Source organism: Filicampus tigris, chromosome 1 (genome assembly GCF_054856515.1).
Source record: "Filicampus tigris isolate MCC_2025a chromosome 1, RoL_Ftig_1.0, whole genome shotgun sequence".
Taxonomy (NCBI): Eukaryota; Metazoa; Chordata; class Actinopteri; order Syngnathiformes; family Syngnathidae; genus Filicampus; species Filicampus tigris.
In genome coordinates this window covers 14,116,514-14,140,418 of record NC_141217.1, presented here as the reverse complement: position 1 = coordinate 14,140,418, position 23,905 = coordinate 14,116,514, and the positions used below count along the sequence as shown (strand labels likewise).

The following is a 23,905-nucleotide window of genomic DNA, read 5'->3' as shown; positions in this document are numbered from 1 at the left end:
TCAAATCTGGCGGGTGATTGTGTGTCACAAAGACATCCCGTACCAGTTCTCATTCGCTTAGTGTGAGCCAACAAATGGATCAAAAACAAGCAAGGAGCAGCAGATCACGAAGTGGGTGGTTGTATACCAAGATATTTACACAATACTGTACTTCCCATTGGCTGTAAGTTCAACATACAATCAAATATATCTGAAGTACAATGAATAGAAAAGTCCAATGTAGCTAAGCAACTATACATTCACAAATGTTTTACATGAGGGCAATGCTTTTGAAGTTATTTTCACAGAGTGCTGGTGTTAAACTTGAGTCTTTTTTGTTCAAATCCAGATAAAGCACAGTGGCGCCTTGAGATACGAGTTTAATTCGTTCCGTGACCACGCTGACCAAAATACTCATATCGCAATTCATCTTTCCCCAATGAAATGAATAGAAATGCCATTAGCCTCCCCAAAAACATTTTAATAAGAAAATAGTACTCCTCACTATTGTAATTTTTAAAAACATATATTTATGACGTAATTAAGTAGAGTGTAAAGAAGTTAAACATTTTTGCCACATTTTTTGCTTCAGTTCAATGGACATTGTGTTGCTCCTTCTGGTTTAACAACTTGAAGCCTCTTTTTTTGAAGAATCGTTTACTCTCTGCCAAACTGCTGCTTGTTGTGAAGTTAGCTGAGTTCATTGCAACCATACAGCGCTTGTATCTCAAGGCACCACTGTAATTGGAGTGTGAAGGTATTTAATTATAAAACACATCATCCTCAGACGGTGAGCTGCTGTCTATGTGTCGCACAGCAGCCTCTGCGGTGACTGCACTGCATTTATCCTCGCTGGTAGAATTCTTCTCTTGTGGTTTAATGGAGGCCACGGATGGTTGGGTGGGGGCGACCTGGCTACTGAGCTGGCTGTTGCCATGCGTCTCGGCATGGGTGCTGTGCAGGTAATGGGGGACGCTGACGCTTGCGTCATCCAGCAGGAAACAAGACAACAGGTGATTCCTTGGTGTCCCTGACAAGGAATTGGAGGAAGGACAGTTAAAAGATGTAGAAAATCGACTTGACAGTCCAACACCCCTAACTGACAATTCGTATTTGACTTTCCATTAGAGAAATCAAGCACCACAGCGTATGATTTCAACAGTAGTAACCTACTGTATATTTACAAAGTGAATACAAATATTTCTTCCATGAAGTTGTACAGTCTACTCTCTCATTTTGTAGTATTGTCAGCCCTGCGCGGCCACATCCATCTAATATGTCTTTAGCCAATCAGATTTCAGATTTGTTTCAGAGCCCACAATGACGTCCCTGTTTTTCCATCCTCTGATTGGTTGGTCAGAGCAAGTTCATTTCGACGAGCAAAATACACCCGTAACGTTCTGCAAACAACACGTAATAGTCAGCCTCTCTGTTGAGTACCACATTTTATTCAAATGTTTTTGTCATCTTATTAGATCAAGTCAACCCAAAAATGTTCTTTGCAAGAATATGTTCAATGTGGGCCCAGTAGTCAAAACATGTCGTTCTGATTAATATTGCGTTTGTGGAATAAGAGTAATGTGGAATAAGATCAGCACCTCCAAATCTGAGACCATGGTCCTCAGTCGGAAAAGGGTGGCGTGCCCTCTCCAGGTCGGGGATGGGATTCTGCCCCAAGTGGAGGAGTTCAAGTATCTTGGGGTCTTGTTCACGAGTGAGGGTAAGATGGAACGGGAGATCGACAGGCGGATCGGTGCAGCGTCTGCTGTGATGCGGACCCTGTATCGGTCTGTCGTGGTGAAGAAGGAGCTTAGCCGAAAGGCGAAGCTCTCAATTTACCGGTCGATCTACGTTCCTGCTCTCACCTATGGTCATGAGCTGTGGGTCATGACCGAAAGAACAAGATCTCGGATACAAGCGGCCGAAATGGGTTTCCTTCGCAGGGTGTCTGGGCTCTCCCTTAGAGATAGGGTGAGAAGTTCGGCCATCCGGGAGGGACTCAGAGTCGAGCCGCTGCTCCTCCGCGTCGAGAGGAGCCAGTTGAGGTGGCTCGGGCATCTGATTAGGATGCCTCCTGGACGCCTCCCTGGTGAGGTGTTCCGGGCATGTCCCACCGGCAGGAGACCCCGAGGACGACCCAGAACACGCTGGAGAGACTATGTCTCCCGGCTTGCCTGGGAACGCCTTGGGATCCTTCCGGAAGAGCTGGAGGATGTTGCTGGGGAGAGGGAAGTCTGGGCTTCCCTGCTGAAGCTGCTGCCTCCGCGACCCGACTTCGGATAAGCGGGAGATAATGGATGGATGGATGGAGTTAATCCACCCGTTTTTAGCCATCTCATTGGGCGGCCATTTTGGCACTTTCTGTCGACTAAAAATGACATCACAGTTGCTCAGGGCTCAGGTAACGACCAATTATGGCTCAGCTTCAGAAAACAGGTGAGCAGTGATTGGTCGTTACCTGAGCCCTGAGCAACTGTGATTTCATTTTCAGTGGTGGATTTTGCAGCTTAACTCCTCTTCCACAAACGCAATATTACTAAGAATGCCATGTTTAGACTAGTGAAGGCGCATTAACATTAACTGCAAAGATTTTTGGGGGGTTGCCTTCACCTTTAATCTTTGTCAGCATGTCTCATTCTGACTGATACGTTCAATGTGACGTGCATTCCCACGGTGCTACTTTGATGATAGTTTGAGGACAGTTCTATGGTTCCTTTGTAGAAGTTCTTTTGAGGAGAGTTCTATGGTTCCTTTGTGGAAGTTCTTTTTCCTGTTCCATCACAACAGCAAATCATCATCCATTCTTGGATGACTTAAGTGTAGAAGGATAAGCACATCGAACACTCTTGCGATACACAAGAACTGAGATGGTGAGTATAATTGGGAAGAAATTCTCTTCAATATACTTTATTCCCACATCAATGCTTGAATGGATTTCCAATGGCACATCATAAACGCTTTTGTATTGTCATCCTTGCCTCTATTGAGCGTAATAATTGCTGACTTTTTGAAAAGAGAGCTTCAATAAACTGGTGTGAGGGCTGTCGCCACAGAAAGGAGAAACCAACCTTGCAAGCTGGTCGAAGGTTGATCAAAGCAGTCATTTAAGGACCAAAAACTCATGGCAGCCTCAGCCAAGGCAAACTGCTCTGCTACTCCTGCACACAAACATGTTATCTTTGTTTTTTTCCATGTGAGTCATTGCCCCTGAGAGCTAGATTGATCATGCTCGCCTGAGAACAAAAACAACGTCCACATGGATTTCTTTTTTTTTTTTTACTTGTCTCTATTCAATTCCTTCTTCTGACTCACCGGCAGCAAAGCGAGCTTCCTTGATCTCATCTGTCATTTGGGAGTAAAATTGTTCGTCTTCCTCAGGGCCCCAGCTTCCGCCTCCTCGAGCCCAGCCTCCGCCGGCCCCGGCCTCGCCGCCACCTCCCCAGCCCTTCCACTCAATCAGATGAGCCACTCGCCCTTGAGCCATGGCCGTGGGCTTGGTGATGTGCTCCTTTATCGTGGCCACCAGACCTAAATAGGGAGGGATACATCTTGATAAAGGGAATGAAATAAAGATGTGCAAGAAGAGGAAGGAGGGAGATCATCTGGAAAGCAAATGTCATTAACGTGAGGTAAAAGAAAGAATATGGGAAAAATGTTGATCTCTCATGAGTTCATTGAAGTTAAAACGTCAATATTGAAACGTTGAAGTAAGAGTCCCAGCGGCTTTATTGGGTTAGCGATTTCAATGTTTTAAGATCATTTTGCTGTCATCATTTTGCCTGCTTGTGCATTCATATATTCATAAGTATTAATTTCCAGATTTGCAGATTTACTAATTTGTGGAATTTTTTTTTCCCAATATTGATTTTTTTTGTTTTTTGGCGGGGGCAACCCTGTTTTTTGTGGAAAACACAAATTAGATTTTACAATGGATTTATCATGGGCATCGCAGATTTTTGCTGTTCGCGTGCCGGAACAGTCCAGTGTACAATGCAATGCATGTTCGTGGCCTTTCTAATGCAATTGTCAGAGTAGAATGGAGCTTTCAGTGAGGTAAAAAGCACACGTGGATGAAAAGAGGGATGCAGCTGAGCGGAGACTAATAGACGAGCGCATCATATTTGAATGCTTATTTGTCCACTTCTCTGTGAATATAAGAGTAGGCTTAGTGCGCATGCATATAATGCAGCACAGAGGAGGCAAATAACATTACTAAGCTCCCATGGTTACTAATATCATTTCCCACGTCGCGTGCCGGATTCATGGTGAAGCTCAGCTTGCTGTTGTCAAAGTAAATGTGCACACAACAGTCTCACCTAGCAGAGAGGACGTGGCCAGCTCGCCAATGTTGTAGTGGTTGCTTTTATCTGCTGCTTGGCCATTTGATGGAGCCTGGTCGTCCTGCACCGGAACATAACATATTCATAACCATTTTTGGGGGGAAAAAAGCACATTTCGGCTTGTTGCATTTTTGATCTCCGGCAATACAATATTCCAGTTGAAAATCTTTTACACTAATCTAATTACACAGGGTTAGTCATTGAGAACAAAATAACATAATGGCCTTTGGACATGTGTGTGTGGTTTACACGTCTCTTTCAGTTAGAATAATGAAACAAAAATAGAATACAACTAACTGAAGTGTGCGCTTACACAGCCAATGCAGCTTTTCACATTTAGATAATTAAATGAGCGGTGACATCAGAGGCAGTTTCCTGTAGAGTGACAATTGCTTTTGTCACAAATAGTTGCAGCCAGTGAGTCTTGGGGCTCTGATTCTGCGTTGACTTCATCTTACACACAGGACTGCCAAAAATGCTATCCATCCATCCATCCATCCATCCATCCATCCATCCAATCTTACCCATATGTGTCAAACTCAGCCTCTAGGCCACATCCGTCTTGCAAAACAATTTGATAAATAGCAACAAACAGCGTTTTTTTCCTGTTCTCATTAACACCTACTTCATATCAGACACAAACATGCAGGTGCTGCAAGAGACCCGAGTGTGACTAGCATGGTTATTCAGGGCGCCAGATTGACCACCATCAAAAGTGGCAATAATTGAACTGTGCATGTCTAGAAACCAAACGATTATCTTTACAAAATTATACATCTAAGAGGCATTATAGAACAATGAAATGCAATCATTACGATATTTGATATACAGGAGCAAAGCATGCTGGGATACGACCTTTTCCACCGATCCCCTAACACAGCACAAAATCTTTTTAATGGCGCGATTACTGACGTACAAATCCCATAATGCAACGCAAAACACTGCTTTACTGAATGATAGGCTCCCCATAATCATTCTGTAGAGTCATCTGCATGCAGCTTCAATATCTTTGTTAGCACATATCTGGGTTAGCAGCTGTTTTCTGGTTACCAAAATGATGTTCATAAATGCACTACTCCACTCTGAATAGGCTCAAGGAACTCTACAAAAAATATTCAATCTGGAAATATATTGCGATAGCTTAAAATAATGTATCAATACAATAAAAAGATTAAATGTGAAGAAATAATGCTTGCCATTGTTTAAAACCTAGTACTGTATCTGAAATGATTTTTGTTTATTGAAATGTAAAAAGGTGTTGAAAGGCACCCTTTTAGTTCATCCTTGAGTTTTGTATTTTCTTCTCTTTGTGGGATTGTTTGAAAGAAATGATGTTTGTGAATAGCATTTCATCTGAAAGTCGAGCACATTATAACGCCGACATACAGTTCTCAACTCCCAAATGAGCCACTTTTGTATTCAAAATAATAACAAGCCACCATTATGACGTTTCATGACAAAGGACTGGCAATCAAAGGTGGACATGTCAAACGTGTGTGGTGTTGGCACCATAGTAGCTATGGTTAATGCTGAGAAGGACACTAGATTGATTCCTCTCCCGGTGTTTCAGTTCACTTTAACCTGTTTACAACATGGTGTGAGTGAAATCGATTGCAAGTAAGGTACCTGCTTTTTTTCCCCCCCAGTTCACGACTGTGAGGACAAAATGGACAATTGTTTGAAGGCATATGGGAATTATCTTTGCAGATCTTTAAGTGCGATGCAGGCGCAGACGGAATCTGTTGGGCGAAATACGAATAGAATAGAGACAGTTCCTCCTACCTACGACTCACACTTACCTCACACTTACACGCAAAACCTACAGATCATCAGCAACATTAAAGTGGAAGTCAACCCAAAACATTTCTTTACGATAATATGTTCTATGCAGTCCCACTAGTCTAAACATGGCATCCTGATTTTTATTTTTATTTAGTTAAGCAGTAAAATCCTTGACTCGGGTAACAACCAATCATGGCTCTGCTTCAGAAAACAAGTGAGCTGTGATTGGTCATTATCTGAGCCCTGAGCAACTGTGATGTCATTTTCAGTTGACAGAAAGTGGCAAAATGGCCACCCCCTGAGATGGTTAAAAACTGGATTTAGCTGCTTATCTCATATTCCACAAAAACAATACTAATCAGAATGCGATATGGGAAATAAAAATAAAGAGTTGAGTGTGCACACTCCCTAACTGGGAATGTAGATGTGTTCAGAATGAACAAGTCATATTCAAATTCCTGTTAAGGAGTCACCTGATGTGCCACTGTTTAACACCAAAGGTCAGCTGCTCTCATAAGCTTTTCCTGACATTTTATTTTCTAGCGGCAGCCTTTTGTGATAACACTGACTGCTATTTGAAACTGTTGATTAATCCATCCACCTTGACACGGGGCCCCAGTTCCATCTGAAGAAAACAGCCCCACGGCTTGATGCTGCCACCGCTGTACCTGTGCTGTTCCTTTGGTGACGGCATACCTTTTCGAATTATGACCAAAACATTCAACCTTGGTTCGAAAATTGACATCCGGGGTGGGGTTGACTCACTTTGGCGGAGGTTGGAGGATGACCCTCATGTAGCACTGTCAGGGGATAGTGGAGCTCTGTGGATGAAGCAAACATACACATACCGATGTTTAGACATCTGCTGTCTGCTTGCTCTTGTGTGTTTCTCGACAGAGCTCAGGGGATTCCTAACTATTACTTTCTTATTTATCATCCTGGCCAAAGGTGAAGTGAGGCAATTTCTCAAACATCCCTTCGACTGGATCCCCTTGCCAACTTCATTTTGTAAGCGAGGCTCATTGAATGACAAGAGGAATTGAGAATTAACATACTTAAAAAGGTCAGTGGACACACATAGGCACACAGACACTTGGGGTTTCCCCTGAGATATGGCGTCAAGACAATTGGCTGTTGCTATGGCAACATTACAGCAACAGGAGCTGAGTGATACCCTTCCATTTACTTAAGTCACCAGAGCAGGGACAAACTCACACACACACACACACACACTAGAAGAACAAACAAAGATACAAGTACATACTCACTGGCAAGTCAAGAAAAGCTATCATCATTTAGAGCCAACACACACACACACATTTGCCATCCTCCTGTTGAGAATATTTTCAGAGTGCATCACAGATTCAGGCAGAAAATATTGCAAGGGAGTATGAGTTCAATCTCATCCTCGATAAAAATTGTCAAATCACTTCAGCATCTCATTCATGTTTAAATTCTTTCAAGTGGGAAGGCCCCGAGTGAGCATTTGCATGTAAACATCGCCGCATAGAATACCAATGATGAGAGGCGCTTCTGATAGCTTTGTCCTGTCGCGATTTAGTACTGTCCTGATCCTAAAAATTCACAGCTAGCTGCAGACTCGTGAGGTAATAGCTGGTGAAAATAAGGTTTTTTTTTTGTAAATTAATTTGTGCTTCACACTCATCATTTGTTGGATGGATTCAGGTCATGCGTGTATTTGTATTTGCTTTTGGTATTTTTAGGGTCTGACGCTACATGTCTGCCCTTGACTTGTCAGCAGTGTCAGTCACTCTTACGAGCATGAAATGATCCGAGCAACTTCCAGACTTGCTTTCACACACACGCGCACGTGCGCAATTGCACGCACACACTCAGGACTACACGCGCATGCATCTTGACACTGACCTTTGTTACTTTTACAGAGGCAGCAACCCATGATGTGTGGAAAGCCTGCAGGCGGTTATCTGGTGCCCATGGTGGCTTCAAGATGACGAGGGGAGGGCAGCTGGCGCACAGGGAGGAAGAAAGAGACAGAATGAGAGAGAGCGCCTGAGTGAGAGAGCAGAAAATGGGGAGAAAGTATGAATGCATGTTTGCTGACGTCTCCAACAAACCCCCTCTCGTCCCCTCTCTCTATTCTTCTCCTGTTCTCACAAATGTGTGAGGGGGGGGAAATCCAGTCTGGGAATATAATGAAATGATTGGAAAGACATTAGCAATGAGGATGTTTTCTCTTTATTGAAATGATTTAAATTGGGTTAAAATTGAATTACTTTGTATATTAGGCATATGGGCATGTGGTTTGTGCGTCTGCCTCATTGTGCGATGTTCTCGGTTCGAATCTGGGCTTGTTTTGTAATTCGACTTCCTTCCGAAAACATGCATGTTAGCTTTTCTTAAATGTATATTTTTTTTAACCTTTATTCATCCAGGTAAAGTAACTGAGAACAGATTGCAATGTCGACCTGGTTGCAGACAGCAGAGTAGCACAAAGCAAAATGTAAGCAAATAAGCGTACGTGTAATACCTTACATTACATCACAGCGTATGATGAGTAAAAGGTTCGTAGAGCAGGTGCAGCAATCATGTACAGCATCCATTGCTAACTTTTCAAATGGTGATATTTGGATGAACGAGGTGAGTTTTACTATTTGTTGTCGGGTTTTCCAGTCGTTTCGGGCAGAAAATTGACAAGCTCTAGCAAAAGTAGTGTGGACTTTCAGAATGAAGAGGTTATTCAAATTGCCGGAATGGAGGGTGCAGGTGGTGGTATGCATGGTGAGCAGAGAGCGAAGATTGAGTGGCGTCTTGGACGTAGAAACATAGACTAGTTTATTGTCTCCGCAATTAACCTTCACTCCGGCTTCACTGAAATCTAAAAATTTTCCATTCGTGTGAATGTGAGTGTGAATGCTATGTTGGTCTTTGTGATTGACTGTCAACTAGTCCAGGGGTGAATCCTGCCTCTCACCCAAAGTTATCTGGGAGAAGCTCCAGCCCATCTTTGACCTTGACCAGGATAGTTCATAGAAAATATATTGGACTTTAATGTGTTAATTGTGATTACTTAATTACACATCAAGAATTTGAATTGAATTGGACTTTTCTTGCACTCCAAGCGACACTGAAAGGTCACAAGACACGTTTGAGACACTGTACGAGCAAAGCTAGTTTGCCTCACTAACAGACCAAAAGAAGAGAAGAAATGAGTGCGCAGTGGAAGGGCATAACTGCGCCAGCGTAAAGTGTGTAAACATACGGTTGTGCGTCAATATGCGCTTGTGTCTCTAGCTCAGATGTTTGAAAATCATGTTACCAAAGCAGTTGCGGCGGGGACTTCTTCCTGGGTCTATTTCTTTGAAGAGTTAAGGCCCGCCACACATCACGCGACGCGACTAAACTGAGCAATCGCAAACCAGTTACATTCGGCGACTCCCTGCCGTACACCTACAGCACTGCAACGGATAATCTGCGACCCATGGTGTTCCTATCTGGACATTTTTGAGGCAACATAATATACAGCACTTCCTGTATATGTCTTTGTTGAACCACAAAGAACATTGCAGTCGAGAAGAAACGAATTGCCCTAGCCACTTAAGCTGTTTTGGAATGGCTACAAAAGGAGGAAATGGGTGAGAAATAAAGGAGAGTGTGGATGTCAGAGAGGCTGTTGGTAATGATTGCCCCGGCCCACTCAGTTATTTCACTCATGCATTTCAGATTCAGAGACTCCGTGGTTTGCTTTTTAGCCACATGTACATCATCATCAACAGCAACCTAAATCATTATTCACTGTTTTTGAATAACAAGAAATTAAAAAAAAAAAAAAAGAAAAGTAAATTCAACAAACAGGACCTGAATGACTGAGAATCCATACAAAAGTAATGAAAAAAAATCTCAACTTCAAACAAGCGCAGTAGGCTATTTGTTATTGATATTGTGACAGTAGTACTGAGAAGTAAAAAATTACTCTGGCAATTATGCTATTACACTAACGAAATATCTTGTTTTAATAGTGTAAATTATTAAAATTAAACACAATGGAGACTAGCATGTGATTGTGTGAGTATGTGAACCTCGCTCGCACAATGCACTAAGAGTGCATGCTGGGCATTGCAGCGCTGTTGAATCGCAGTAAACCTAGTTGAAGATGGTCGGCTACTCATGAAAAGTAGTTGCTGAACTGTTCAGTCACATCATCCGGAGAGTTGTTACTGTTGCTTCTATCATTGTTATTCCACAGACATCTGGAATAACTTTCTTCTTGATTGGTTATGTTGGCAACAGTTTGAAAGCACACCATTGAGAACTAAAGTAGAGCATTTGAGTGGAACAGCAACTGCACTGCTGTTTTTTTTTTTATTTACCGGTAGATCCATTTGACCTAATGACGAAGAAATAAATCAATTCCAAGAGGGTTTACGCATGGTGAAGTGCAGAATTGTTCAAATGTTAGTGAGACGACCACAAAAAAGTATATATACAATGCAAAACACCTACTGACCTCTTATAGCATGCTAATGTGTACAGGGGTTGGGGATCGCTGATGTAGGAAGTGTGTGTGCAGTGGCATGTCTTGGATACAAAGTAAAAAACTAATATAGTCTACACTTGACACACAGTTACACACCACAACACACTTGTGTGTTTTTTGGGGGGGAGAGCGGCTGGATGCTTACATCACTCTCGGCAACAGGACTCTTGGCACTAAGTATTCGATGAGATTTCTGTTCCCATAGTAACCAAGCTTCTCCCCACCTTGCTCCGATCTTACAAGGATGTATGTATGTAAAGATGAGTCACATAATAAGCGCGATTGTGGTGTTGACAAAAACAGCGAAAGGAGTGTTTGGGTTCATGGGAATGTTTTGTTTTAAAGCACACACCAACAGTTCGGATTCATCTCCCAGAAAAAAAAACATACACACCTTACAATCTGAAATTAAAAGAAATTCTATCGGCAGAGGGGAAACACAATGCTTTGTAAGGATGTTTTGCAGCTTCATTATAGTCTGCCAAAAATAAAAAATCGTAGTTGCCACTAAAATATATATTTTTTTAAAAAAACATGGCAACACTGCGATTTTGTCACACTGTAAGACTTTGTCAAGGGAAATCACTCAATGTGATTTATCTTGAGTGATATGGCAGGACAGGGAATCTGCAATCCCTTTATCAAGAAGCTTTCACAAGGTTGCAGGGGCAACCTGAATGCAATTGTCTAAGTGATTTATTTGTCTTTTAAAGTTATAAATCGCAAATTCTCAAAAGAACTGAATGCTGCACTCGTGCTTTTACAGGTCCTTCGAGGCTCTAGCATCACAGATGGAACTTCTGTTAGCATAAGCACTCTTTCGGGATAACTAATACACACAGTTGAGCGTTTGTAAATGCAAAAGTACTCCTTGCAAATGATAATAGTGCATATCTGTGACCCATTGATCTGGAATTATAACTAACTGCTATAGGTTACTGACTAAGCAGTTCATTCACCACATATTAAGGGGAAATTAATGGAATAAAATAATTTATATTTTCATTTATTTTGTCCTGTTGTCCTAAAAAAATATCACAAATGTAGCCTACATGACTTTATCTTGCTTGTCTCACCAGTGGGAATTTCCCTTTAATGTTCCCAAGTACACGTTGAACCGATTACATTTCGTTACATATTTTGAATTTCCATGTTTTCCCAGAGTGAAAACATTTTTGCCACACTCTATACTGTACTGTACTCTATTTCTAAATATGAACTACAAATCGGAATAGTTGTCAAGCAGCTGAGTTTGAGCACAGCCACGCGGTCGAACACCGCAACTGCAAATGTTTTACACTGCGCATGCTCGTGAAAACACATCTGACTGGTCCCTATCAATCGATCAGCGAGAGGAAGATGGCGCTGAACCAAGTCAACAGCACACGATCGATCACCGAAAAACTCGATCGGGTACATTACTAAGATCAACTTTTCTCGGCACCAGCTGAGCCACAGGTTCGAGGACGCATCTAAGGAGCGAGCCTAAGCACGCGATTCGAGGGGTAGGTAGAATACGGTGCAGATCGGCGACGTTTAGGAAGAGCGAGCAGACAACAACAAGCTTTGGCGACGGCGTCCGCCATCTTGTGTCCGCCTAACGACGTCCTTGCTAGGCATGCTAAATTCATCCCTGATAACACGACCACGAGGATCATAGAGGCATTGTAATCGATCGATTGCACTGTTAAACCGTCATATGGCAAAAGTGTCCAAAAACGTTGATATTACCCAGCTATTCACTGTCACGGATGAAGTTATTTCATATACGTGAATGGCGTCTCTAAGACCTTCAGCAGGTAAAACATGAATGTTGAATGGTCACAGGAAGCATTTGTAATTAAAGCTCAAGTCATGGATACTCATAAAGACTGTTCCTGGTTAGATTTATTAAGGTTACCAAAGTAAGCTTTCTTAACCCTTGAGACTTTGTCCTTTGACAAAAAAAGGGTGAAAACCATCACAATCCTTTATAAATTAACATTTAAAATAATTCTTCAGTTCAGAATCAGAAAAAATGTAAAAATGAAGAAGCCTTTTTCATCAAATGTCTTCAAGAAACATGAAACAGTTTAGTTGCTTCGATTCGACCTTTGCGGATTAAAATGAGCACCATGTCTCTGTGCGATGTTCTGTGCGATTGACTCTGTGATTGTCTTCCCATGGCCTCCTTTTGTCATGCAAAAAAATTATTCCACACACGATATCCATTCCAGGCCTGTGCATTTGTACATTTTTCATATACATGTATTCATTTTCAATACAACTTGTCCTCAATAGAGGCAAGGCGACTTTAGAGCAGGGGTCACCAACCTTTTGGAAGATGAGAGCTTCTTCTTTAGTACTGATTATTGGCAAGGGCTACCAGTTGGGTACACACTTCTAAAATAACATATTTGCTTATATGACCTTTAATATTATTATTTTTAAAGATATTGATAAGTTATGAAAAAACACTGATTATGTTAATGATTTCTCTCAATAATTAAGAAACAGATAAGAATTAACAGGCTACATTATCGTTATAAATCTCTGCCAATGTTCACGTTTTCCAAATGATCACTTCTACAACATTCCTAGAAAATCGCAATGTCCCATCACTGGAAAGCTATTCTGAGAACTGCTCCGGGGGTTACTCATGTGGTCCTTAGGGGATACCAGGTGCCCGGGGGAAACCACATTGGTGACTCCTGCTTAAGAGATTATGGCATGTTTAAAAAAAAAAATGATAATAATAAAGTAAGTGCTAATGTAAACCAGCATTGCATTTCTTTTGTTGGAGTTGGAGTATGGAATAAGTCGAACCAAGAAATTAAAGACTGCAGAGAAAAATAAGTTACTTTAAAAATATGTATTAGAGGAATATCTTAAACACCTATGTTGAAATTAGACAATGCAGTAATTGGTTTTTCACTGCATATTATTACTAATATTTTATGATGTGAATAATGCTATTCTGCAACACTTTGTTTACCTTATGGACATCGGGTAGGCATAACAAGCTTCTGCTACTGCCTATTTTCCCTTTCAGACAAAATGTATATTATGCTTTGTGAGTAAATGGTTTGTTGTGAAAATATGTCTGAATAAAATTAATAAACTGAACTGAGGTGGGGTACGACCTAGCTAGTTGCCATTTGTATGTTTTGTATTTTACCAAATAAATGATTAACATGACCTCCCACCCATCCGCTGTCCCCAGAGTCTGTGAGCCTCTCTGTCATCCAAAAAATCTTCAAGAATAATGGAGTTCCCGTGGCACAGTGGGAAGGTCTTGGAGCAGTTCAACAACCAGCGCAAGCAGGGTTTGTTGTGTGATTGCACATTTGTCGTGGATGGCGTGGACTTCAAGGCCCACAAATGTGTGCTGGCAGCCTGCAGTGTCTACTTCCGCACCCTCTTCCTGGATCAGAAGGATGTGGTGCATCTGGACATCAGCAATGCTGCAGGTTGTGAGGAGCTGTGATTTGTTCCACTTTTCTATGAATACAATCATTTGTAATGTTTTCTATTGCTGCAGGTTTGTCCCAGGTACTGGAGTTCATGTACACAGCCAAGCTGAGTTTGACTCCTGACAACTTTGAGGATGTGATGTCCGTTGCCAATTTCCTGCAAATGCAAGAGATTGTAAACGCTTGCTCCTTGTACCAGTCTGTGGCTGATCCTGCTCCATCTCAGGTCACGCTGGATGTTGCTGAAGGTGAGTCCAGTCCTTGTGTAGGATTCGAGGCCATTCTGGAAAACACTTGGATAGTACTTTTTTTTTCTTTCTTTTTTTTTTTTTTACTTTTAAGCGTCCCCCAACTTTTGAGATTTTCGAGTTACAATTTTTTGTCTTGTGTTGGGAGCAAAAATTTGACCTACAAGTAGCAACGTGACATCTTAGTGGAATTAGAAAAAAACACACACACATTTGTACTTCAAACATCTTTAAAATCCCCCATAACGGATGAATTAATGAGAAAACAATTGCTAAACTGCCTGACCAATTCTACTGCCGACACTGCTGTTCTCATGAATGATGTTTAATTAAAGTCAAAGCTTTATAGCAAATGACGCAGTTTGAAATACCACAGCAATTTCACAGTGGTCACTTGGAGCACGCCTGGGAATTCTGGCCCGTATGAGATTATTTGTACATCTTTTTGGCAGAAGTTTGACAGCTAAGCAAAGAAGGGGTTCTCCAAGTAGCAGACAAAATTAAAGGATCGATTTTAGCTGTGGCCATTCGTACAACATCATCAAAGTTGAGAGAAAATTTAGCCTTTGTGGGTGAGTACTGACATGTCTTTCACATTTCAGTATATTCTGTTGAGATGGAGAGGGATATTCAGCGGTAGTTTCAGCAAAAGCTCCTGTAGCCCATTGAGGCAGGAGGGTGCGGGCTGTTAGTGCAAGTCCTCGGCAAATGATTGACACCATGTTCGTCGCACCTTCTTTCCGCGATTGGTTGTTTTTTTCTCAGACGTTGTGTTTACTTCAAAATCAAAGTAGAAGTACAAAGATTGGGGCCGAGACAAAGATCATTTTAGTAATGTACCATTATCAGGTTTATACTGACAGTTTTAACAAACATAACAAAAAGTGTTGTTGTTTTTTTTTTACCTGTAGATTGTTAACTCCCCCGTTAAGAAAAGCGGGGAAAGTGTAGCAAAAACACATTATTTCTTTACTTACTCTTATATGATTTTTTTCCTTTTTTTTTATAAAGGAGAAAAAGCAGTTGAAGACCAGCCGAGAGAAGATTGTGACAGTGACTTAGCTGAGGCGGCATTGCAAGCAGAGCAGAATTCTTCCACAACCACCACGGAAGATAAGAACAACAAGCTGACAGAAGGCCAGGACCAAACCAGACACCTCGCCATGAATGCACAAAAGACAGAGGTTTCCGAGCTGGACCCCGCCAAAAGCTGTCCAGATCGTGTGCAACCTAGCAAAAGTAATGCTGCACAAAAGGGAGCATCAGTGAAGAATGAAGAAGAGGATAGTGATGCTGTACAGGACGCCGCATCCACATTTCAGGACGACCCCTCTGATGCAGACTACACACCGCGTACGTTGGTTATGAGGAAATGCTAGCTCAGTGGTGTGCAAAGCAGAGTGAATGCCCAGGGCGAGGGCCTGATTATATGGCCCTTTTTTGTCGACAGTAACGGGGGGCCCAGTGAAGTGTCCTCAGATGGAAGACTCTGAAACTTACTGTCATTTTTCATCTACGGGCATTTGTAGATTCTTCTGTCCCGCCCACCACCCACCTCCCCTTGCATGCCACTGTGCTAGCTTTATCAAGCATGTGTGTTTTTGAGCAGCTAGAAACGTTCACATCCCCATTTGATGTCTTACACAACTTTGATGTTTTATGTATTTCCAGATGCACCCATCAAATCTGTCACCACCCCCATTTTTACCAATTCTCGTGGGAGGAGGATTAGGAAACCTCGACAAAACTTCCCACATGGTGAGCCGTTAGTGTTGTACACTTGCAGTCTCACCCCTTTCAGTTCGAGGTTCACTTGTCAGTTGTACGCATACAGTATATTTTGGCAAATTAAAAAGGAAGTTAACCCACACATATTTTTTTCAAGAATATGTTCTATGCAAACCTACTAGTTGAAACAAGGCATTCTGATAAATATTGCGTTTGGTTGAATAAGAGTTAACCCACCCATTTTTCATTCATGGCTGACCTGTTTTCTGAAGTTGAGCTGTCATTGGTCATTACCTGTGCCCTGAGGGCCTGCTTGGAACATATTCTTGAAAAAAATATGTTTGGGTTGATTTCCCCTTTAAATAGCTGTTTTAAAATAGCTGTTTCCATCATGAGTTCATCTTGTTGAAAATTTACGTTCGGTAGTAGAGGCATGCATGGCCCCCAAAATTTGCCTCAGTGATGCCCCCTGGGTTTAAAAAATAGATAAAATCTGCCCCCAAATTTTGATATACAGTGGTGCCTTGAGATACACGTGACCTAATTTAGGAGTTTTAGGAGATATGAGCCATCGATGTAAGATTTTTTACTTTCACTTGCGAGCACAAACTTGAGATAAAAGCACTGTGTGACTCAACATACTTCACAACAAGCGGCCGTTTCGAACAGTAGTAATTATTCTTCAAAAAAGAGGCTTTGAAGTTGTTTATTGCCACACTCATCTGAATGTTACTGTCAAACTAAACATCAAATAAACAGAATTACATTAGTTGTGGATTTAAAAAAACTAGTATCTATGTGACATTATTGTTATTCTTTAAGTAATAGATAACTCAACACATACGGCATAGCGACAATTGCTGGCATATAACACAATACTCACAGGCATATATTATTTATCTTCTGCAAAGAACAGCTAAGATAACTGCCGTACTGAGAAGTCGAGAGAGGAGCTGAGTCTCCGGTACAGAATATCCGTATGTCTCTTATACCGCCCCCAGGTGGCCAAGGGGCACAGACCGGAATGAGCAGCGCAAAACGCACTGAAGGAGTGTGATTAAAAACAATTTAATTATGTCATTACTAGGTTTGGTTGAGTGTGAGTGGTTGTTTATCTATATGTGCCAGAGAGCTATTTTTTCCTATGACAAACACATTACAAAAGTGTTCCTTTGGGAGGCGTGAAGGGGTTAATGCCATTTCTATTCATTTTAATGGGGGTTGTGGAACGAATTAAGCCTGTATTACAAGGCACCAATGTATTATACTCTTTACCCTCAAGGGGAACTTCAACTTGCAATCTGCTCTATATATTTCTGAAAAATAGATCAGACACATGCAGGCAGGCAGAGCATAACATTTGGTAGATGTGTATTACTGTACATTGTGAGCAGGAAAAATGTTGTCAAAAGCGTTACCATGTCTCTCATCAGTCTCTCTTGATGAACTGTAAGGAAACGACTCAGATGATGAAGGCATAAAAATGGAACCCAAGAAGAGCGCGACAAAGCCAGGCCAGAAGGATGAATGTGGGGAAGTTGATGGAGACAAGGACCCTGAGGCACAATCGGATACGAGTCAGCCCCAAGGGGACGTAAGCAACGACACAGATGAGAGTGCAGTCCACTCTGCTGTTGTCAGCAGCCGAACTGAATCGAAGCCTTACAGCTCCGTGACGCACAAATGTGAGGTGAGATATGTTTTGCTATAGGCCGCGTGGCTGTGTTTGCAATAACATGCATGTTTGATTAATCGGAGACTGTGTGTCCAAATATTTTCCTCGGCGGGCCGTATACAGGAAAAATGGAAGGATGCAAGGGTCATTTGAAAATTCTTCAACTCAAATTTATTAAACACACTAAAACCAATCCATCAAGCAATTAACCATTGTTTATATATTGCAGTTACATTTGGAAAAACTGGTGATAAGGTGATAAGTTTCAGATTTTTAGTTTGCCCGTAGCCACTTCACAAAAAGGACACTTGACACCGAACAGAAAGTGGAGGACAGCGTTTTTATATAGACTTCTTTCTCATCATTTTTTTCCAATTATACACAGCAGTACACAAAGAAACAATAACATTTTGTTAACTCAGCTCTGTTAAAACTATGTGAATAATTGAAATGAGCAGCAATAAAAAAAATTGAGACAGAACAATGAGGGAAAAATGACGAGTGTAAAGGTTTTTGCTTGTCAATTGGAATTTTCTTAGTCACCATTTTTTTCTTGTTGTAAATGGTGTCTTTGTGTTTTTTCCTATCGTAAAAATCTCTATAAAATCAATTTATTAGTATTAGAAGTTGTAATAGATTTCATGGGGGTCCCCAATCCCAATTCACATGTGGGCAACCCCCGTTGTTTTTCGACATCAACAATTCCGCGGGCTGCTTTTATGAGCGAGCCGTAGTTTGGCTCTAACTTGTCCATAGAAGTGAATGTATATATTGTCTATATGTGCCCTGCCATTGGCTGGCAACCAGTCCAGGGTGACTCGGACTGATTTGATTTGATTTGATTTGATATGAAAAATAAACATTTCATGTGCTCTTCTTTCAAGGACTGTGGGAAGAAATTCACACACACTGGCAATTTCAAGAGACACGTGCGCATTCACACAGGGGAGAAACCCTTCGCCTGTCGAGACTGCAACAAGGCTTTCTCTGATGCGGCGGCTTGTAAAGTTCATGAGAAAACGCACAGGTCAGATTCACCTCATATTTTACCTTTTTTTTTTTTTTTTTTTTCTCAACTTAATATCACCCTACTGAGCTATATAAGTGGCCATCTCCTCACCCCCGCAGCCCCCTGAAGCCATTTTGCTGCTCAATCTGTGGAAAGAGCTACCGTCAGATCAGCCTGCTCAACCTGCACCGCAAGCAGCACACCGGCGAGGCACGCTACAGCTGCGAGGCGTGCGAGAAGATCTTCACCACATCGGGCAACCTGAAGCGCCACCGCCTGGTGCACAGCGGTTTGAAGCCGTACCATTGCGAATACTGCGACAAGGCTTTCTCGGACCCCACTGCCAAGATGCGACACTTGGAGACGCACGACGCCAACAAGGGCAACAAGTGCCCGCACTGTGACAAACGCTTCAATCAGGTAATGCCTTTGTACGGACGCAGTATTCAACTGCTATAAAATTGTTTGGTCTGTATATTATTCATTCACTAAAAGATGTTACTTGACAGTTAATACTGGGTGTGCTAACTCTTTATGTTTTCTTGTACGTTTAGCCCGGAAATTTGAAAGCCCACTTAAAAATCCATATCGCAGATGGGCCCCTGAAGTGCAGAGAATGCGGCAAACAATTTACCACCTCAGGTAAGAAAAGTATCTTCAGTGCAGTGCTACGCTGCTACTTCTGAGTTCACCTACTGCTGCTCCGCTACAACGCAGATTATTTTTTGGAATCATTTTTCCACATGGACTAATGTTATTGCAGTCGCACATGCCACTCGGTGTAAAAAATAAATTGGCGTGATGCAGGCAAGCCAAAGAGGAAAGAGTCCAAAAGACAGAACGGCCAAAGTTTGAAATCATTTCACACTTAACAAGGACAATAAAGTGCTATGTGTACTACACCAGCACATCTACAATTACTAACAGAAGTTAATAAATCAATGTTGGCTAGTTTAATTCAGCATACCATCACCAGTTAGAACGTATTATAATGCATGTGGTCAAGGATAGATACAGCGACCGGTGCACATTATTGAATAGGAAAAAAAAAACACGTAATAAGCTCATACACAAGCAACCGATGGCCGCAACTCATTTAGCGCGCGGACTAGGCTAATGGATTTGCCATTTAACAGCCAGCCAACTCTACACTTTCACTGACGCCCATGTCACTCACCAGGCCCTCACCTTTTAAAGCCATCGACATTCCATCACACATACTAGCACTTCCTGATCAAACCTAACATACCGTAAATATCCAAGGGCTTGATTGAAACATCCATATTATGTATATCACGGCAAATGTTTCGTGTGTCAGGAAATTTGAAGCGTCATTCCCGGGTACACAGCGGGGAGAAGCCATACGTCTGTACACACTGCCAAAGAGCGTTCAGTGATCCCGGAGCTCTGCAGCGGCACGAGCGCATCCACACAGGTACAACAGTGACATTCAGCGCACGGCAAAATATTTCTCGTACTTCAACCTTGAATGAATGCCCACGCATGCTGCAACATTGCTGTCTCACAGGAGAGAAACCTTGCGTATGTCCCACCTGCGGCAAAGCTTTCACCCAGGCCAGCTCCCTCATCACACACGTCCGCCAGCACACGGGAGAGAAACCCTACGTGTGTGATCGTTGTGGAAAAAGGTAGGGATGCTCAATACCGCCTTTTTCAGACAGATATCAGTATGAGATCTCAACTCTTGCATACTCACAGATACCAAGTAACCGATACCACTAGAACTTTTGATACATAACATTTCTATGAAACTAATGACAGATCATTTTCAAGAAACCCCTGTATATACCAAAATAGCATTTTTCCTTAAACTTGCATGCAATAAATGGCAATTTTCTAGTATGCGTTTTCCATTTGTTCATGAAACACCTATTTTGTGTAGAACAAAGGGATGCCACGACATCCAAATGTCACGATACGATATCGCGATATGAACCTCACGATATATATTGATATGATAATGACATTGTGGCGAGGTTGGCGATATGTAAAAAACTCACGATACTGTATAAAAGCTCACGATGTTGTTAAAAAAAGGAGCTCGTGATAAAAAAAAACATTACAATATTAGATTTGATTTTGTTCCTTTAGATATGGAATTCACCAAAATGTGACTCATGAGATTTTGGCCCGACGCCAGCGATACAATACACCGGTTGTTAGACTTGGAAAGTGTCCAGTGGAGGACTTATTATGGGATGTAATCTTGTCTCTTCCTGGTAGGTTTGTGCAGTCCAGTCAACTGGCCAATCACATTCGCCACCACGACAACGTCCGCCCTCACCAGTGTCAAATGTGTGACAAGTCATTTGTCAACGTGGGCGACCTTTCCAAGCACGTCATCGTTCACACAGGTAACATGTGCCAGCTTCCCTTTTTGACACCTTTCACTTGACTGTTGACTTCTCTTTAGGAGAGAAGCCGTTTCTGTGCGACAGATGCGGCAGAGGCTTTAACCGCGTAGACAATCTTCGCTCTCACATCAGGACTGTCCACCGCGGCAAGGCTGGCATAAAGCGGCGGCGCCCCGACACGGGCAGCGGCACAGACGAGGAGATCGACGGCTGTGTTGAGGCATCTCCCTCAGATGGCGAGATCAACATTGTAACTGTCTCCGAGGACATTGTTACCCTGGCGACGGAAGCCTTGGCGGCCAGTGCCGTGGCCCAACTAACAGGTGAGAGAGTTGAGATGCCTTCAGTGAACTGGAAACTCAATGTTTGCTAATGTGTTTTCAAGTGTTACCAGTGGATGGATCCGTGTGCGCTGATGCAACCGAAGCTTTGAAAGCAGAAATCACCAAGGCAGTCGAGAAAGTGCAGGAAGCAGGTGAGACTGGAAAGACAACTGTGCTGAATGGTGGCAGAATTCAATTCGATACACTTAACAATAGCAGCACTTTGTTAAATAGTGAACAATTCTTCAAAAAAGAGTCTTCAAGCTGTTTATTGCCACTCCCACTTGATCTTGATTGCCAAGCTAAACATAAAACATAGTGAATAATACCTCGTGTGTTTAAAACAATCATAGCTTAGCCTTTCCAGTCAGCTAGCTCAATGCTATTGTTAAATTCCATCTATGTTTCGGTGCTACAGTATATAACCCTTTCGGCAATGGATTGAACACAAACAGTGCAGCAACACATGTAGACAGACAATATAACAGTACTGATGGTCATATATTATATATTATATGTCTGTCTTATACCGCTACAGTGGCCAGAAAAAAACGGCACAATGGCCATTCAATTGATGCAGTCTGACAACAACTGTTTAATTCTTTTAAATAATGTCTTTACTGTATGGTTTTGTAAAGTACAATGTTATGGAGGGATAATTTTCCTCATTAAAGTACACATTCCAGCACTTGTTGTTTGGGGGAAGGCTAGAACAGATTAATGGTATTTGTTTTCATTTTAATGGGAAAAAATGATTTGAGACAAGTGTTTTGAGCGTGAGTGTGGTCAAAGAACAATTTAAAGTTATATCTCAAGGCACCACTGTATATTAAAAGAATCATCACATCTCAATTGACTTACTAGAGCCTGACGGACATGGATTTTTTTTTTTTAGGCTGATGCAGATTCTGATATTTGGCAGAATAAAATTCTGATAACGATTAAACGGATGATAATTTTCAACAAATTATATATTTTTACTTGTTTTTTGGTCCATTAATGCTTATAACAATTAAGATGTGAAATACAGGCAGAACATTTGTCTGTTTTACAGTACTTGTCCATCAGTATTTAACTTTACAAGACAAACAAAAAAACTTAAACCTACTTAGGCAAATTTTTGGGGGGCGGGGCATTTGAATGTTTGAACGTTGTCTTACGTTGTAAAAAATGACAAGCAGCAAAAAGTTGGCAGGTTTTTGCCAGTTTTAGAAGAGCTAATATCCGCCGATTGAATTGGCCGGCCAGATAATCAGTCGGGCCTTACTCAGTGAAACACAGATATACACAAATTAGACAGAATTAAATGATATAACTGCTCCTTTTTGCATGCTCCCCCCTTTTCTGTTTCTAGACCCCAACACGCAGATACTTTATGCCTGCGATTCATGTGGGGATAAATTCCTGGATGCTAGTTCCCTAGCTCAGCACATACGAATTCACACAGCCCAGGCCTTGGTCATGTTTCAAGCAGACTCTGACTTCTACCAGTACACCGCTGTCACCACTGCCGAGGGGGACGGCACCTCAACGTGGCAACCCGCATCGGAGCAGGTGATCCAGGAAGGGGAGCTCATATTCCGTGGCCAAGATGGAGAGGGAAATGCTCAAGAGGAGGTGATTGGGGAGCCACAAGGAGAAGAAGGGCTGCTGGATGGGAAGAGTGGGGACGATGGACAGCTTGAAATGCTGCCTGAGCTCCAGACAGATCGAAGAATTGAAGGAGAGCTGATTGTGTGTGAAGTTCAATTGTAGTCATGCCGACTTTCAAAGGTTCCTATTCAAGCTGCTTTAGCATGCAAAAGATACTTTTCCACACCCGCCACTGGACGCAACACTTTGAAAGGTAGCTGTTGAGGCAGCGTTAGTAATGTATATCATTCCAACACTGTACTTTACATAATCTGTTTATTTTTGCATTGTAATATTGAATGGTGCGTTGTTGATTGTGGAAAAAAAAAAAGAGTAAAAGTATGTATTGATTGTTCCCCATGGTACTCACTTTGGATATGTACATTTTCATTCAAGAACAAAATATTTTATGTATTAAGTATTTTCTTAGAAAGATTTTTTTAGTACAGTATATTTATTTTGTCTTCCAAGTATTATGTGGGGGTATTAAACATTATCACGTTAACGTTTTATGCTTTTAGTACAATTTAAATTGTACTGCAGTAAAATTGTCAAATTTACATTGTCAAAGTCTAATGTTACTGCACCAGGGGTGGAACCTTTCTTCAATTAAAAAAAGAAAAATACCCAATGTTGCTATTAATATCATTTTTGAATCCACCGAATGTATGAAGTCTTGATGAAACGGGTACTTTTGTATGCGTCTGGTTTAAAGAACAGTGGCTATGTTGCTGTTGTGGATTTCCCTCTTTATATGTAAAATGGTGGTCACGCCCATGATGTAATCGTCAAGAGTTTTAAGAATTAAAAACAATTTGTGAATGTTGAGTGATGGTGCTGCTGTAG

General features: G+C 41.7%; 2 protein-coding genes across 4 annotated transcripts; one reads left to right on the top strand and one right to left on the bottom strand.

The window, feature by feature from the left end:
• Positions 1-14: 14 nt before the first annotated feature.
• fam131c (family with sequence similarity 131 member C) lies at positions 15-8,556 on the bottom strand. 2 transcript variants are annotated; one of them, XM_086042552.1, is made up of 8 exons: positions 8,357-8,390; positions 8,185-8,264; positions 7,989-8,088; positions 6,867-6,922; positions 4,296-4,380; positions 3,292-3,507; positions 3,048-3,137; positions 15-1,009 (listed from the first exon to the last, which is right to left on the bottom strand). In XM_086042552.1, exons 3-8 carry the CDS (start codon positions 8,017-8,019, stop codon positions 741-743), a joined length of 747 nt encoding a protein of 248 aa, XP_085898678.1. In that variant the 5' UTR covers positions 8,020-8,088; positions 8,185-8,264; positions 8,357-8,390; the 3' UTR covers positions 15-740. The 2 variants fall into 2 exon arrangements, with proteins under 2 accessions (XP_085898678.1, XP_085898765.1); XM_086042639.1 differs by having other exon boundaries at positions 8,185-8,556.
• Positions 8,557-11,907: 3,351 nt separating this feature from the next.
• Positions 11,908-23,887, top strand: zbtb17 (zinc finger and BTB domain containing 17). 2 transcript variants are annotated; one of them, XM_086042166.1, is made up of 16 exons: positions 11,908-12,122; positions 13,820-13,922; positions 13,992-14,066; positions 14,138-14,317; positions 15,329-15,670; positions 15,989-16,075; positions 17,500-17,735; positions 18,605-18,747; positions 18,849-19,149; positions 19,284-19,371; positions 20,048-20,164; positions 20,258-20,378; positions 20,974-21,104; positions 21,164-21,427; positions 21,490-21,579; positions 22,782-23,887. In XM_086042166.1, exons 2-16 carry the CDS (start codon positions 13,862-13,864, stop codon positions 23,180-23,182), a joined length of 2,637 nt encoding a protein of 878 aa, XP_085898292.1. In that variant the 5' UTR covers positions 11,908-12,122; positions 13,820-13,861; the 3' UTR covers positions 23,183-23,887. The 2 variants fall into 2 exon arrangements, with proteins under 2 accessions (XP_085898292.1, XP_085898203.1); XM_086042077.1 differs by having other exon boundaries at positions 11,909-12,122; positions 13,820-14,066.
• The last annotated feature ends 18 nt before the right edge of the window (positions 23,888-23,905 follow it).

Excerpts from the sequence above, each read along its gene's own strand:
- fam131c (XM_086042639.1), bottom strand. The coding sequence starts at position 8,019 with ATGGGTTGCTGCCTCTGTAAAAGTAACAAAG. Across the intron at positions 6,923-7,988 it reads CCTCTGTAAAAGTAACAAAG|AGCTCCACTATCCCCTGACA; the intron begins GTCAGTGTCAAG and ends CTTCATCCACAG. Across the intron at positions 3,138-3,291 it reads GGAAGCTCGCTTTGCTGCCG|GAGTAGCAGAGCAGTTTGCC; the intron begins GTGAGTCAGAAG and ends GTTTGTGTGCAG.
- zbtb17 (XM_086042077.1), top strand. The coding sequence starts at position 13,862 with ATGGAGTTCCCGTGGCACAGTGGGAAGGTCTTGGAGCAGTTCAACAAC. Across the intron at positions 17,736-18,604 it reads CCGTGACGCACAAATGTGAG|GACTGTGGGAAGAAATTCAC; the intron begins GTGAGATATGTT and ends TCTTCTTTCAAG. Across the intron at positions 20,379-20,973 it reads TGTGATCGTTGTGGAAAAAG|GTTTGTGCAGTCCAGTCAAC; the intron begins GTAGGGATGCTC and ends TCTTCCTGGTAG.